This window comes from Cyrtonyx montezumae, unplaced genomic scaffold (assembly GCF_038088225.1).
Source record: "Cyrtonyx montezumae isolate F1298 unplaced genomic scaffold, pur_monq_1.0 scaffold_8, whole genome shotgun sequence".
In the NCBI taxonomy this organism is placed as follows: domain Eukaryota; kingdom Metazoa; phylum Chordata; class Aves; order Galliformes; family Odontophoridae; genus Cyrtonyx; species Cyrtonyx montezumae.
Genome location: NW_027072089.1, coordinates 90,587,288 through 90,604,873, shown reverse-complemented (window position 1 = coordinate 90,604,873; position 17,586 = coordinate 90,587,288). Strand labels below are relative to the sequence as shown.

Below are 17,586 nucleotides of genomic sequence, written 5' to 3'. Positions count from 1 at the left end.
TTGAAAAAGAACAAAGAAGCCCATGAAGAGAAGCAAGGAACAAGCAGTAGTCTCACACATTAGCAAGTCTTTATGAAGCTGTTTTCTACATTACCAGATGTTTTATGCACAACATATAAATACATTAGAGATACTCTGTGACAATGTTATAAGACATAGTGAAAAGGCGATTCTGCAAAACAAACAAATAGCTCACTTTAGATATACAGAGGAAAAAATCTTTTACTTAGAAGTTAATGACATCCAAATATGCACTGGTGTCTAAACATGGTCCCAACTAAAGACAGGAAATGGTATCGCTGAAGGTGGATGGCAGTGAGCACCTGCTGCTGAGTTGATCCTAAAGGAAAGAGAGTGTCCCGTGACTGCAGACAGTTTTTATCTTTCCCTCTCAGAGTAAACACGTAAGAACGCAAAGCATCACAAAGTCCTCTGGGGAATGTAGCTCTTCTGATATACCCATAACCATCGATGATCGACGGAGCCGGAGCACTAACTCCCCAACACCCAACACACCACATGATGTTATGATGTGGAATACCAATGCCAAAAATCATAAAACCATGACAGTAAGCATGAAACCTTGGTAAAAAGAAAAAGGAGAATAACGAAGTATTACCATAACCACAGCACTAAAATTCACTGCATTCCTGTGACCTTTGCTGCTCTTCTCATCGAGCATTAGCAATGAAAATCAGCAGTAGCAATGAAAATCACACCCACAACCCTTGCAATAACACAAATGGAGTCAAGAACACTACAGATAGTGTCTCCCACGTTCCCACAGATTTATTTGTGCTTTCCAGAGGTTCTTTTCATTTTGTTTCACAGCTATCAGGTGTAACTTACATATGGAGGCAGTGGAAATGTAAGACTGCAGTTATTTCATCATATCTTTCTAAACTACCATCTTTCCTTAGGGAACATCCTCCGATTTATATTTAATGCAATATTTAATATTGTCACAAAACAAAATCTTGGGGTCAAAACTATACAGTCTCCCAGACAAGTGAAATATTTACATCATGGAAATGTAGATCAAACACAGACTTCTAATTGCTAAGGAGGACTCATTTCTGAAATGGTGTTGTTTTTCTATCTGGTTGATTAGGTATGATACATGAACTAGCACAATGCAAAAACATTTACAAATCATGGTGAAACTGCTAAGTACAACATCCAGTTCCATTCAATTAAATACTGCAGCAAGGAACCAAATGGCACCTGCACTTACTGGAAGTGGGAAGATTCCTCCATATTAACAAACAGCAGTACAGACTTTCTACCATACATTGTTTGTTTAAGGACAGACAGAAGACTAACAGTACCTTTCTTGTTCAACTGCAGCACAGAAGGAGGTGGTGTAGCAACTTTTATTGCTAGCCCATAGGCTCCCCGGAAAGAATGACTGTCTCGAACAACAAATGACCCAGGCTCCTTGTTCTTCAGAACAGCAATGGCTGTAAGAAATTTCAGAAACAAGAGAGAAAAACATTTCCAGAACAATGCATACACAAAAAAATTACAGTTGTAAATCTATAGTTAAAAAGAGTAAAGAAAAGAAGATATTTTTATGTTCTGTAAAACAGACTAAGATCAAACATATCTGGGGGATCTGACTGGAAGTATCCTGTATGAATCTCAAAGGTAGCTATTTCAAAAGAAACCAAAAGCACAGATCCCCAATGATTTTTTAACTATCAAGGATGTGCAAATCCTACCAGGTCTTAGCAACCAGTATTTCCAGCAGAAAATGCTGGTTAGTGGTAAACTCCTGAAACATAGAGTCGACAACAGATTTCTACAACCCTGTAGGGCTGCAACTGATAATCTGTTCACTTTCACACATTAGTGTAGATCTGTAGCTCAGGTCAGTGCCTGCATGCAAGTAGTTGAAAACACAGGCATCTGTGAATGATAACTACAGTAGCTGGAACCTCTGGAATCCACAGCTCACTACATGCTTTTTCATCTGTTGCATGCTGTTTCATTTATCAAGAAAACGGTGCAAAAAATAGTTAACTACTGCTGCAGTAATGACCTAGTTAGTATCTGATATTCATGATCACAGCTGACACTGATGAATATGAACTTCCTGACAATGCAGAGACAGCTTCAAGCTGACAGTGCTGATGTAAGCTTCAAACAAAACTTCAGGTTAAAGTTCATGAAAAAAGATCCTCCCTTAGAAGAAGTAAACCCAAACCAAAAAACACAGAAACAAAAAACTCTTGCAATGCTTATAACTGGAAAATGTGCAAAAAGATGAAAGTTAAATACAGTTTTGTCTGCTTCTTTTTTTTTTCTGATCTCAGTGAACACACCAAAGTAAATGCAGCAAAACGATGGCAGGTTGACTAACATCATACCTAACTTGCATGTGTACACATAAACAACTCAGGCAAAGGAAATGTGTCCCTCTTCTCTTCCTGCTATATGCTGTTTCTTTATAAGCAAAAAGGGCAAGTTGAACTGTATTTACATGTTATCAGCTTGTTAGAAGCACAGTTCTCTAATTCCCATGCTGAACAGACAGCACTGCTTTTACTTTTCTACGCAACTTCAAGTCAGAAGCCACCAGTTTCACCATCAAATTTCTGTTGCTTAAAAGTTCTGTCACACTTTTTCCTGTTTTAAAGCAAGAGAGGTGATGTAACTGGGTATTTGATCTTCGATTGTGCAAGCACTGAAATACTTTATATTCTGTGATCTCTGCTAGAAATGTCATATGAAGTCCTCCTCAGGAGGAAATGCTTGTAGGAAAACTGTTCTTGGTCGGTATATGTCAGCTACAGAATCTGAAATCTAATAGCAAAATTCTTAACCTCACTTGAAAAAAAGGCAAAAGGGTCATCTAAGAAAGTGCTGATTGATCCTCATTTGTCCAGACCCATTGCCCAGCAACAAGCAAACCATTAGCTATTAATGCTATCTGGGCTAGAACCAAGACAAAGCAGAGGGCACAGTGCATTACTAACTCAAGTTATGGCAAATAATTATATGGATTTTAATACATTGGCTAAACACAGCTCTGCAAACAGCAAAGAATATACAGTCGTGCTTCTCATTCTGATAGAGAAATTTGAGACTCCCCACCTGGAGTATTGTGTCCAGTTTTGGAGCCCCCAACACAAGAAGGACACTGAGCAGCTGGAGCAGAGAAGGGCCACAAAGTTGATCAGGCTGGAGTGCCTGCCCTACAAGGACAGGCTGAGAGAGCTGGGGCTGTTCAGTCTGAAGAAGAGAAGGCTCTGTGACCTCACAGTGTCCTTCTAGTACCTGAACGAGTCCTACAGAAAAGCTGAGGAGGGACTTATAGAGGCATGTAGCAACAAGAAGGGAAATTATTTTAAATGGTTTTAAACTAGAAGAGGGTAGATTTAGACTAGATATCAGGAAGAAATTTTTTACTGTGAGAGTGATGAGACACTGGAACACAGAGATTGTGAATACCCCCTCCCTGGAAGGATTCAAAAGCCAGGCTGGATGGGGCTTTGAAGGAGGTGACCCTGCCTATAGCAAGGAAGTTAGATCTAGATGATCTTAGGTGTTTCTTCCAACTCAAACAATTTGATGATTCTTTGATTCAAGAATGTTGAAACAAATCTTTTTTTTTGGTACATTTGCGATTCTGTTTTCAGTTGACATAAATAAATTACCTCCAAATTTTCAAGTGAAATGTACTGAGTTGCAATCAGATATTCAATGCAAAGAAAATTCTCATCATGTCTCTGTACCAGGCTTTTATAACACCTATCTTAACAGAGAAAAATATCCCTCACTTCATTATCAAACCTTATTCATGTCATTCCTATTTGCAGTTCATGCATTTGTGAACAACTGTTTTCAAGGATAAAGCACAGGAAAATTGAAGTTCAGTAAAAAATCTCTGACAAACACACTGAGAACTCACTAAGAATTACAGTTAGTACCACTGAACCATACTGATACATTAATTTCACAAAAATAAAGTCAAATATCCTGCTAGTTTCATGTTTTTGTTGCCCTCTTTTCTTGTTTGAATAAAAAATACTAAAGATTAAAATAAGATTTGTTACTTATTTACATTAACTGTATTCTATATTTTATGATGGCTGCTCCAAAAGTAATGACTCCTATTTTATTACATTGGTTGGCCATGTCAGAGGCAGATGGTGGTATGGAAGTACAGGTTGAACCTTCCTGCCAATATCCCATTACGTTTTGTTGCTGCAAACAGGCAGCAGCAGGAGGGAAGTTTGACAAAATTGCATCTGACACAGAAGCACATATGGAAAATGGTGTGCTGCTGAACTACTCCATGTAGAAAAACTGGCACCCACTGACATTCACCAATGCTTGCTGAACATTTATGAAGACCAAATAGTATATGTGAGCACAGTGATAAAGTGGATGTTGTGTTTCAACAGTGGTGACAGAAACAGTGCGTCACCTCCACCAGAGCAGATTCTGTGGAGTGTAGCATGCAGGCTCTTGTTCACTGCTGGCAAAAGTATGTAGCTAATGGTAGTGACCATGATGAGATATACTGCTTTGTAACTGAGAATGTGCTCTATTAAATAGTACTATTGTGTTCTTTGTATCAGTTGTAGTTTCCATGGAAATCAATAGTAGGCATTAGTTTCAGTGCTACCTACATATACATAGCCCACGACAATTCCTCTTCACTCAGTGTGGCCCTAGCAAGGGAAAAGGTGCTCCCTTCCTCAGTGAAAGTCTCTTAAAACACTTTCTAAAAGTGATTTTAGTTAGTATGGTAAGGAAAAGCATGCTAAAATGTTGGGAAGATATATATTTTTTTAATTTGATCAAACAGTGAGGTTTCAACTTTATGATCTCTTCTATTTCAATTCACATCCAGTCAGGAAATGTTTTCTGCATATTTCCTCAAGCAGAAAACGAGAAGGAGAGTGCAGTGAAATGACCAATAAAGCATAATCCAGAGATTAATAAATGATACATTTTCTGCGATCTTTATTCTTCCAGTTTCATATTTACTACCACTATATATGGGCCACTCCCACAACTTGTCAGACTATGAACTACTGTTACGGTGTTATCCGTGGCTGTGACAGAAGGGAAACAGGGAAAGGAGAGAGAGAAAAAAAAAACCTGCACTGTCAGTGACCATGCAGCTGCCCCAGCAGAGCCATGCACTCCCGGGGGGAAAGGGGGGTGGGGTGGAAAGGATGAAATAGATGGGTCTACAAAAAAAAACAATGGCACGATTTGAGAAGGAACGGTAACTTTACTAAATCCAATAAAACTGAACAATTGAGAGAGACAAAGTTTCCAAACCAAATCTGAGAGCTTACGTTAGGGAAGAACTGCAGGGGAAGCACACGTGCTGAATCTCCACAGTAGCCAAGAGAGTAGCTGAGACAGAGAGGGCCTGGAGTCCGGTGTAGTGCTCCAACCCTCTGCCACTCCCCAACACAGCATTGAAACCACAAAACCACAACAACTACATAGACACAGTAATTCATAATTTGCCAGTACTGAAGGCTATTTGGTTTCACTTCAAGTTTTATGATGTGAACTTTCCAGTGCAGACCTTATTTGTCATTTTCCTTTTCAATATATTTTAAGAATCCCAGATGCCACATGGTGTCAATGTTTAAAATGCTGGCAATGATGGCACTGCCATAACTCACTAAATACTATTCAGTATAACTGAAAATTATATTGAAATTAAACTGAAAACGCAAGGACTGTCAGACCAATTGCATTTGCAAAGCACCCAACATGCTTCATTTACATATTGTTGCATGGACAAAGTATAAGTTTGCAGGTATGCACTGCCACATACACAACAAAAGTGTTCTCCATCTCATAATACATATAGATGTATCTGTATTGCACATCATTAAGATGTTATTCCACAGAAGTGTTACTTCATGACTGGCTCAGCTAACTGGTACATGAGGATTCTTTTCTGGTGAATTCTAGATAATAAGTTACACTCTGCTATTCAGCATCTCTCTACCTATCAACACTGGGAAACACATGAAATTATGCCAGAGCAGCACACTTGTACTCAAACAGTTTCTGAGAGCAGCAGTTGCTTGGTACTGAATCAGGCATATGTGCTATTCCAAAACCAGGAGGCCAAAATAGCTGTCAGACATGCTGATGAAAACTCATCATAACACAAGGTTGCATTAAAAGAACACATTCTGCTTTTATTTTCTTTTAGCATACATTAAAATGAGTTCCATGGTTTTGAGGAGGCAACAGAAACTAGTTCCTCGGTAAAGTACTTCTGCAGCAGCTACTGAAGGAAGTTCCAAATTACTCTGTGGTTAGTGAAGTTAGAATAATAATTTGTCTGACTAACTCAATGTTTTCTCAGAAATACTTGAATGCCTTTCACCATCAAACTCAGCCTTTGGACAAAATAAACTGAGGTTGTCTTCTGCCCTTATATATTTTGTATTTCTTCTTATACTTTATACATCTGGTAGTCTTAAAAAAACCTTAAGATGTCTTAAAAAAAAGTTAAAATGCACACACCAATTAGCTTATTAGTAAATGTATACCCCAGAATATACCTCAGCTGATATACCTTGTTCTCTTGAAATATCTGGTTTATACCAAAACTTGGATGTGTCCTGGACAAATTTTACAGTCACTTGTTTATCTGTTGTGTTTTCTGTGAAATAAAAGGGGAAAAATAAGTCAACAGATTTTCTAAATATGAAAGCATTTTTGCTTCTCTTTCCAACTTCCAATCACATTAATTGTTCTAAAATCTAATGATTAGACAACAGAGAGAAACTATGAATTATTTTGGAACCAAAATGTATAATACCCTACATTAAGACTCCAAAAGCCCTCTTGAAGTTTAATTTTGTAAAACCCGTAAGATATGGAGAAGTCTTATTTTTATAAAGTTATGCCAAAGTTATATTCTCAGTAAGGCCCAATGAATGTATCACTACTTTTAATTATTCTTGGCACAAATCTAGCGAAGATGCAAAAATAAACAATCCATTATTAAGTGAGGTTGGACTGGATACTGCTTGTTTGTGATTTCACAACTCCAAATGTGGGCTGACAGATAAGGATGGATGCAACAATTCTTCAGCAGCACAGTCTTCAGAACACTACATATAAAAACAGTGAACTTGTGTCTCTTACTGTAAATCACATTCAATTTCCTTCAATTGCTTTTATTCCTCCTTCTCATTTTAAACCCCTCCTAAGTGAGGGATAAACTCATACAATTTTGATGTGTTTTGCATTTTTCTGATGCAGAACCTACCTGGCACCGGGGAAGTGTTTAGAGTGTTCGAGAAATCTGGAAGAACACTTGGGAAGGGGATGCTGACTGTGCTTCCACTGTGGGGGCTTGAGAAACCACTTGAAGAAGGTGAGATGGAGGTGAAAGAACGGTCTCCTTCAGAGGACCTCTTTTTCTCTGGAAGAGGAGGTTGAGAATGTAGGTTCTCTCCAAGGCATTGATGAACTGTGCTGTTCTGACTAATATGTCCAGAGGTCATTGCATGGAAGTTTTGGGACAAAAAGCCATTGTTCTCTGCACTTTCTACAGATGAGCCAGTTTTAGGAGAGATGCTAGTGTTGGCTATGAAAGTAGCTTGTTTCTCTTCTTGGGGGGAACTAATGCCCATATTGGCCCCATTGTAGCTTTGGTAAGCCTGAGCACTGTTACTGATAGCAGGCTCTTGCCGTTGTTCTGATGGTGATTTCTCCAGGCTGCTCAGGGTGACAACTTGCAACCCTGGTGTTTGGAAATGAGAGAAAAGAGAATCATCTTGCACAGGGTTTGAAAATTCAGAAAGCACATGACAATTTCCTGTTGGCCCGGTGCTTTCTATTGAATGCTGGAACAACGGGGAAGATTTAGGGCTGTTTTCAAGCCAAGGATGTTCTGTTGCAAGAGAACTGCAAAAAAAAAAAAAAAAAAATTGAATACAAAAATAAAACAGGCAAATAATCTTCTTGAAATGTCACCATACAGTCCATCCTCTAGTCATTACTGAAAGCGCTCACTCAAGACTATAACTGACCTGCTTGACAACATGCAGGACCCAGTGATAAAGCTGGAACAATGGACTGCAGCCGGACTCTGAATACTCACTACTAATGTAGTTCATTACTTTCTGACTCATTCCACCCTCAATTCAGCCATGGTGATGACAGAGTTTCTGAGTTTGCACTGTAAGTCAGGCCATAAAATTAATAACTGTTAAAAACACTACTCTTTCTTCCTATTTGAGAATGTTACTTCCAATAGGAATTAATTCAATTAGACTTTAAAACATTGCTTCATAGAGGTCCTGAAGATCTCCATTTGGTGATCTACAGTGCTGGCTGAAAAGAGCCGCAGGAGACAAAAATTTCCTAAGCCAAACCTGTCATCAAAGACAGATCTATGGAATAAGATCAACACTCCTACAACACTTGGACATACAGTATCTCTTACAAAAAGGAGAAAGAGACTGAAACGTGGAAAAAGGTGGGCAGATGTATGGGGACTGCTGAGTCACAGCCTGAACCACTAATTGAGCACCTGGAAAAAAACCCAGGCACCCAATTCACCTGTGCCTCCAGAAGGGGTGGAGCCAGGCTCCATCCCTCTTGGACCTCATTTAAGGACAGACTACGACCAAGGAAGGATCTCTTTGCCTGTGAGCCTAGATCCTTGGAGATGGATGAGCATTCATTTTTTCCTTCTCTTAGTAACATCTGCTTGTTTGTGCTGGTCCCTTTACCTCGACAGTAGGAAAGGCAGGTGAAGAAGGAGAATGAAGAATGGGAAGGAGAGATTGGGGGTGGGAAGATCTGTAGTTGTCTACAGATTAAATGGAAAAAATGACAGGAAAGATATTTAGAAAAGCTTATGGCAGGAAAGCAATTTGGTAATGACTGCATTGCTTTATAAGCTCTTAACTCATTAACTCGCTTCAACTTATAATGAAACGTTATATTGCCTTCTCAGAAAATGCTAACGTGTTTGATTCTGTCATAATTACATAAACTTCTTTCTCAGTTAAAAAAAATATTAGATATTAAGACAGATGGAAATTAACACACTCTAACTCTTTAACAAGAGTTTGACGCACCAACATTCCAAATTCTTACTGAGAATAAGCAGCAAATTATTCTCAATATGAATAGTTTTCAACAAAGGAATGCTGTTGTTGAATAATAGAAAAGGAAACTATTACAGGTAGACAAGGACTATTTTATAAACTTAAATTACTAAAGCTCTGGTTTACAGCCCTATGTGTTTAACTCAGTACAAACACAGAATAATAAAAATTCTTACTCCGATGAAGGGAGTCTGTCCTTCACTACCAAATATGAATCCTCTGACATTTTACTGACTACAAACACAGGTACTGGAGTGAACAGAATACCATCTCTCACATACAACTTATTCCAACATAAAGATTTATGGAATTCAAAGTTCAGTTATTTTCAGAAAAGCACTAGAGAAGCTGGTTAAAAACACAGCAAATAAGTATGAGATTCTGCTAGAACATAATAAAGTAATTGAGCTATAAATCCCTATTTGTTTTTGTAATCCTAATTTATCCTTAATTTTGTAATCTTAATTTATCCTATCTCAGACATAGAAGCAACATCTTACAAATTGGTAACAGTAATTTTTAGATGGTGGTCAACAATATTATTACAGGTTTCAAAGTTCTTGGTCAAATGGTCTGCAGTGAAGATGTTAAGTGTAACACACCAGCTGGAAACTACAGTAATGAGAACTAAACATTCAGAACAGAGAATCATTTCCTACCTTTCTCCCGCTGGCATATAACCGTTATTTGAAGGTGTACATGAAGACACTAAACAGCGTTGAAAGGTAGGATCCACCTGCATGTTGGCTCTCAGCAAATCAGAGTTAGTGCCTATGGTGCTGTCCTTCACTATTGTAGGATGGTTAAGGGCTTCTGTGTAACTCTGAGATTCTGTAGCAAAGGAAACAAAGTAAAAGATAAGTTAAAAAACAACCCACATTTAGTGGGCCTTGTACTGCCAAAAAGTAGGGTTTATAGAACAACTTTTCTTTTAATAGAACTATTTTTCACTTGTTTAAGCAGTAACATTTTATTTCACATTGCATTGATTGCTAAAAACATCCAGCAGGAAAACAGAGGCAAGCACAGACCACGTTGTTAAGACAGATATCTCCAGTCAACTTTCTTATGTAACTATATGCATTGTCAATGCTCACTTATGCACCAGTGATAGGAAACTGGAGTGTTAATTCAGCTCACCCATTCTGCCTGCTGCAGGGGCATGTGGTAAGAAGTATGAGTTAGATAAGTGGACAGTGAGGTTGACTGAAAACTGGCTGAACGGCTAGACCCAGAAGCTTGTGATAAGTTGCATCAAGCTAAGACTGAGGCCAGTTAATAGCAGTGTACTCTAGTGGTTGTTCATATTAGGGCCAACACTGTTAAGCACATTAATAATGTGGATGATGAGCTAAGTGCACTCTCAGCGAGTTTTCAGAAGACAATAAACTGAGAGAAGTAACTGATAAATCAGATGGTTGTGCAGCCAAAAAATGGGAGAAATGACCATGAGGAATCTTAAGAAGTTCAACAACAGGAAATGCAAGATCTTGCACTGAAGAAAAAAATAATCCCAGGCACTAGTACATGCTAGAGACCAAATGACTGTAAAGCAGCTCTGCAGAAGAAGACTTGTGGGGTCCTGATGGACAAGAAACCATTAATCAGTAATGCACTGTCATAGAAAAGGCAACCAACAGTTTCCTGTGCTGCATTAGGGTGCTGACAGCAGGTCAAGGGAGGTGATTCCTCCACTCTTCTTAGCACCAGAGAAGACACATCTGGAGCACTGTGCATGTTTCTGGGCTTTCCTGTATAGGAGACATGGCCACACAGGACAGGGTCCATTACAGGGCCATGAAGATATCTAAAGTATCACTGGGAGTGGAGCACTTTTCATAGAAGGAGCAGCGGTGGGAGCTGAGACTGCTAGCATAGAGGAAACTTACCATGATACTTAAATATCAGATGAAAGGGAAAGAAGATGAGAGAGTCAGACTCCTCACAATAGTGCCCACTGAGAGGAAAAAATACAGTTGGTACAAATTAAATAATGAAATTCTAAGCATAAGAAAACAGCTATTTGTTTTTACTGCAAGAGTGTTCAAACACTGGCACAGATTGCCAAGAGCGGTTGCCGAAGCTCCATCCTTGGAAACAGTAAAATAATGATGCAACAGTTTGGCACAAGCTGCATTAGCTGAATCTCCTTGAGAAGGGATGTGGCTAGACTGCATAAGGTCTCTTCAAGCCTCTATGATTGTGCAATTTTTTTCTCTAGAATTCTGCTCACATGAAAAGACCAGAAGAGGAGGTTGAATGGCAGATGAGCAACACAGAGCAAGTACAAGTTTAGATCTATGACTTTGTTTTCATCATACAGAGAAAAAAGTAAAATATCTACACCTTTATTTCATAGAATGGTTTGGGTTGGAACACACCCTTAAGATCATCTAGTTCTAATACCCTGCTATAGTCAGGGATACTTCCCACTAGACCAGGTTGCTCAAAGCCCCATCCAGACTGGCCTTGAATGCTTTCAAAGAGAGGGCATTCATAAGATCACTGGGCAATCTGTTCCAGTGTCTTATACCCTCACAGTAAAGAATTTCTTCCTAATATCTAGTCTAAATCTACCCTCTTCCATTTCCCTTCTTCCTGTTGCTGCATGCTTTTATAGGAAGCCCCTCCCCAGCTTTCCTGTAGGCCTCATTCAGGTACTGGAAGGCTGCTGTAAGGTCTCCTTAGAGTTTTCTCTTTTCCAGGCTGAACAGCCCCAACTCTCAGACTGTCCTTGTAGGTGAGGTGCTCTAGTCCTCTGATCATCTCTGTGGCCTGCCTCAGGACCTGCTCCAACAAGTCCATCTCCTCCTTGTGTTGAAGGCTCCAGAACTGGACACGGTACTTTAGGTGAGGGTCTCACAAGAGCAGAGTAGAGGGGCATAATCACCTCCCTTGACCTGCTGGTCACACTTCTCTTGATGCAGCCCAGGATATGGTCGGCCTTCTGGGCTGCAAGTGCTCACTGCCAGCTCATGTTGAATCCTTCATCAACCAACACTCCCAAATCCTCCCAAAACCTCAGGGCTGCTCTCAAGATGTTCTCTGCCCAACCTATATCTCTGCTTGGGGCTGCCCCAACCCAGGTATAGGACCTTGCACTTGGCTTTGTTAAACTTCATGAGGTTTGCATGGGTCCACCTCTCAAGCCTGTCCAGGTCCCTCAGGATGGCATCCCTTCTCTAGCGTTTTTACTGAACCTCTCAGCTTGGAGTCATCTGCAAAATTTTTGAGGGTGCAGTTGACCCACTGCCAATGTTGCCTACAAAGACGTTAAATAACAGAAGTCCCAACACTGATCCCTGACGATAACCACTAATCACCAGTCTCCACTAGGACACTGAGCCATTTACAGCAACTCTCCGAGTGTGACAACTGATCAACTCCTTATTCAGTGAATGATCCATTCATCAAATCTGTTTTTCTCCAGTTTGGGAATCAGGATGTCATGCAGGACAGCATCAAATGCTTTGCACAAGTCCAGGTAGATGACATCAGTTGCTCCTCCTTTATCCACTGATGCTGTAACTCCTTCATAAAAAGCCACCAAGTTTGGCAGGCATGACTTGCCCTTGGTGAAGCCATGTTGGTTACCACCCATACCTCACCTTTATTTTCCATTTGTTGCAGGCACAGAACAAGATCTCATGAGAAGAGACAATTCCCCGCTTTTGCAAAGTTGCTTCTAGAAAGTTTTAGAAGGTAGAATGCTACGTCATTTAGGAGTAGTAATGTGCATGCGCGATCCTAACATATAGGGATGCTGCTGCTAACAATAAACGCCATTTGCTGTTCACCACATTGGTGTGAAGTGCAGTCATTTGGCCCCAGCCAGGCAGGTTGGTTACGCAGACGCTAGGGGGGCTGGATCCATAGGCCACTAACTCCTGGAAAGGGCAACACCTTAGTAGGGCCTTCAGAAGGATCTGCTGCATGATCTTGCCAGGCACAGACTGTTCCCCTTTATGTCACTGGCTAGATTTAATTCTATCTGGGTTTTATCTTTCCTACCCTGATCTCTGGCTGCTCAGCTTCTTTGTAGTCCACCTAGGTAACCTGTTCCTCTGTCTGCTCTCTACTGACTTTCTTTTTATGTCAAAGCAAGTTGTAAGAAGCCAGAACGACTTCTGGCTCAAAGCTTTGTTCAGCAGCACCCATCTGATACTTAACCTGTTCAACAAGCTTCAGAAGTTAATGGTTAACTGCCATAAACACAGCACTAAGAGGACAGTGCTGTTCCTCCTGATGAACAAAATGTGGGCATTCCAACAGCTAGCATCACTGTGATGAACAGGACATGATGCCCCTGATAATTGGGGTAGGCAGGAGCACCCCTAGAAACTAGCTACTGATGGGAGAGGATAAAAATCCAAAGAATTTTGAGGAAGAATGAGTACCCCCTCTGCCAAACTGCAGCCATACAGGTCAGTGAGACATTGCTGACTGACTTGCTGCCTCCCTATTGACCAATGAGATGTTGCTGCATCCCTGATGACTATCCCTGCCTTGTAAACCATTTGCTAGGATTTCTCTCTTCACTGTTGCTAACTTACTCGTATTCCTTAGTAGCTTGGAATTTGTAATGAATCGCTGGTCAACATTTGGCCTCATTTGCTATAGGTGTGGTTTTGTGATTTTTTTGCTGCCAGTATTCCACATCAGAACACCATGTTGGGAGTTAAAGAGTTAATGCTCTGGCAGGGAGCAGAAGAGAGGTGAAGGTCCTGCCTTGCTCTGTTGCATTTTTTCTCCTGGCTTTTGCTGTGGAGAAAAGCACGTGTGCTTCCCCTGCATTTTTACTAATCTAAGATCTCACATATTGGATACTCTTGCCTCTCTCAGTTTGTTTTATTTTGTTGGATTTAGTAAATTACTGTTCCTCCTCAGATCACTGCTGTTGGTTGTTTTTTTTTTTTTCTTTCTAGACCCATTTACCATCTCCATGCCCTTCCCCCTCTTACTCCTCCCCGCCCCCCATCCCGGAGTGCCTCTGCTTGGGCAGCTGCACTGCCCAAAGGCGGAGCAGTTGTTTTTAGTTTCTTTCCCTCTCTCTCTCTCCTTCTTTTCTTGTGTCCCTGTCATGGACTTAGACCTAAAGATAATTCCGTGACAGCTGTCTTAATCTCCTCGGGGTATCATGACACAAGTGCAGGAGCTCCCCCTGGCAGTCACGCCTGCCTTACTTTTTCTCAGGATACTATTTTCTAGGAGCTTGCAAATAGCTTCAGAACGATTGGTTTCTAAATTGGTTCAAATTTGAACCACGTTGTACTTTGCTGGTCATGGATACTGCAGAATATAGTTAAAATTGATGCAAATATATTAGAAATCATGTGGATGCTACATCTTAGAATGGTTTGAGATGACAAAGGGAACGTAAAGATCATTTATTTCCAAGCCTCCCGCTGTGGGCAGGATTGCCAACCACTAGGTCAGGTCACTCAGAACTTGATTCAATCTGGCCTTGAACACTGACTGGGATGGAGCATCCACAGCTTTTCTGGGCAACCTTTTCCAGTGTCTCACCACCCTCAAAGTAAAGCATCTCTACTTAATGCCCAATCTAAAACAACGTTCTCTTAGTTTGAAACCATTACCCCACTATAAGGTCTGCTCATAGCCTTCTCTAGGCTAAATAACCCCAACTTTTTCACTCTGTCTTTGTACAAAAGGTGTTCCAGTCCTCCAATCATCTTCATGGTCTTCCTTTGGACCCAGTCTTAACAAGTCCGTGTCTTTCTTATGCTACGAGCCACAGAGCTGAATGCAGTGCTCCAGGCAGGCTCTCATTCAGAGTACAGCAGAGGAGAATCATCTACCTTTACATGCTACATACATTTCGTTGAATATATCCCAGTATACTCTTGGCTTTCTGGGCTGCATGTGCATATTACCAGATTATATTCAGCTTTCCACCCACCAACATCTCCAGGTACTTCTCCACAGGGCCGCTCTCAATCCTCTTAACACCCAACTTGTATTCATACTTGGGATTGCCCTCACCCAGTTGCAGGACCTTACAATTGGCCTTGTTGAATTATATGAGGTTCACATGGACCTGTCTCTAAGCTTGTCAAGATCCCTCTGGATGGTACCCCTTCTCCCCAGTATGTTGAACACACAACTCCATTTGGAGTTGTCAGCTAACTTGCTAAGGGTGTACCACATTCCCACTCCTCGCATCACTGACAAAGATGCTAAATAGCACCAATCCTAATACTGACCACAAGGGACACCACTCATCACTGGTTTCCACCTGGACATAGAGCCTTTGAACACAAATCTTTGAGACCATCCAGTCAGCTCCTTATCTACTGAGTGGTCCCTCTATCATGATGGACCTATCCATGTCTCTCCATTTTTAGACTCAAGGATGTTGTGCCGGACAGTGTCAAATACCTTGCACAAATTCAGGTAGGTGATGTCAGCTGCACTTTCCTTATCCACCAATGGTTGAAGGTACTACTCAGGCACAATTTGCCCTTGGTGAAGCCATGCTGGCTGTTTTCATCCCTGTTTTCCATGCGCCTTAGCACAGTTTCCAGGAAGATGTGCTCAATGATCTCACTGGACACAGAGGTGATTCTAATTGGGCTACTGTTCCTCTTTACCTCTTCCTCTTTAACTTTTCAAAAACAGGGGTGTTATATTTCCCCTTTTAGCAGTCACTGGGAACATCACCAGACTTCCACAACTTTCCAAATACAATGGATACTGACTTAAGAACTTTATCCGTTCAGGATGATTTCCTCAGTTCCTTATTACTGAAGAAATTTATAAAGGAACAGATCCTTCTTTCCTTTATAGGTGCTGTGTTATAACTAGTCACAGTCTAATGAGTTTGACATTCAGTTATTCCAGTATACTCTACATCAGTTCAAAACCTGTTCACATATGCTTAGGTTCAATAGCAGTATTTTCTACCACAGTGAATATGGTACTGTATAAGCTGATACATCTGAATAAATTCATGTATCTAAACAGCTCTAATCATCTAAACACTTGCAAGGCTGTAACCAAGGAGGAGGTCACAGATGAAGCAATCTCTAACTACTATCTCTAGAGTACTAGATGTATTTTAGAAGACTGTTTTTGCTTTTCCTGTCTCAAACAAACAAACAAAAAAAGGTCCAAAACCAAGAAAGCTACAGAACCACTCCACCTGTACTAAGAGTTAAGGTCATTTTACTGCACTTTTCCATAAAGAATCACAGAACTCACACACAAAAAGGAATCTTATTAATAGTGTAAAAAGAAATCAGTTCCTTTCAGTTTCTGTGAACTCCACTGAAACAAGTCTAAGGAATTATTTTCAATACATTTCATGGTACAGTCTGGCTCTGTTCTTATTTGAATAGGTAGGATGCAAGTTACTTAAAGAAAAGCCTGAGATACGAAAACCTGTCAATCAGTCATCTGAATGAAAACAATGTGAATTCCTCACATATGGTACAGAGTAACTACTCAAATGATGAAGAAAGCATTAAAAAGCCACCAAAATATCTTTTAACTGTATCCATTATTTTAACTAGATCCATGCCAGACATTAAAGTGAACTTCAAAGGAAATCTAACAGAAATGGGTATGGTGGGGAAGAAGTAATAAAATTGGAAACTGTAATACTTCAGATGCACTGTTGTATGGGAACTGCTAAATCACAGCCCAAACCACTGATTGATCACCTGAGGTGAGCACCAAGTCAGCCATGGGCGCACAGGTGAAGGTGATATACCTGTGTAATTGGAAGGGGTGGAGCCTGGCTCCACCTCTCCCAAACACCATTTAAGGGCTGACCAACACCAGGGAAGGATCTCTTCTTGGAGATCCCTCCCATGTGGAGTCCCCTGTGATCCTTGACATCCTGAAGGTGAGCCATCTTCTCTTTTGTATTATTTGCATTCTATCTGTATAGAACTACTTAAAATATACCATCATCTATGCTATTTCTTTGTGAAGTACCATCCTTGGGAGTTATTTACCCCACACTTGGTGAGCCAGCCAGCTCTAGTGATAATAACCCATACTTACCCAACATGTCCTTTATTTGGAATGTGCTTAAATGGGCCAGGGGGGAGAACGTTACCCACCTAGACCAGACAATCCCTGGTCTAATTCCAGGGTTCATGGGGTCACCCTACTATGGGTTGGCATCCGTTATTGAGAAATGGGGACCCATGCGGGTTCCAGGGACTGCCTCTCCATCCCCATCTTATTTGACTGACTACTTTCTAGGATTAGATAAGGACATACTCATCACCAAGGAGCGGTGGCTAGCCGCCTCTGCAGTAGCCTGGCCTTTGGATGGCCATACTTAAATTAGATACTGGCCATACTTAAATTAGATACTGCAAATGATAACATGGAAACTGAAAATCAATAATTAAGAGAGCATATTGAGAAACTTGAGCAACAGCTGGGTACATTAACAACCAAAAAGCCTGGCCTGAATGTCCCCATGAGACAAATACGG

General features: G+C 40.6%; 1 protein-coding gene across 4 annotated transcripts in view; it reads right to left on the bottom strand.

Annotated features, from left to right (window-relative positions):
• The window catches only part of TNS3 (tensin 3), a 225,407-nt gene that overhangs the window by 15,446 nt on the left and 192,375 nt on the right, over positions 1–17,586 (bottom strand). For 3 of the 4 annotated variants that reach the window (XM_065752995.1, XM_065752996.1, XM_065752997.1), the window contains 4 exons: positions 9,776–9,947; positions 7,265–7,905; positions 6,566–6,652; positions 1,329–1,460 (listed from right to left, as the gene is read on the bottom strand). In XM_065752995.1, coding sequence (XP_065609067.1) covers positions 1,329–1,460; positions 6,566–6,652; positions 7,265–7,905; positions 9,776–9,947 — 1,032 coding nt within the window. Of the gene's footprint in view, positions 1–1,328; positions 1,461–6,539; positions 6,653–7,264; positions 7,906–9,775; positions 9,948–17,586 lie in introns of those variants that run through there. The other variant, XM_065752998.1, reaches the window with a different exon arrangement.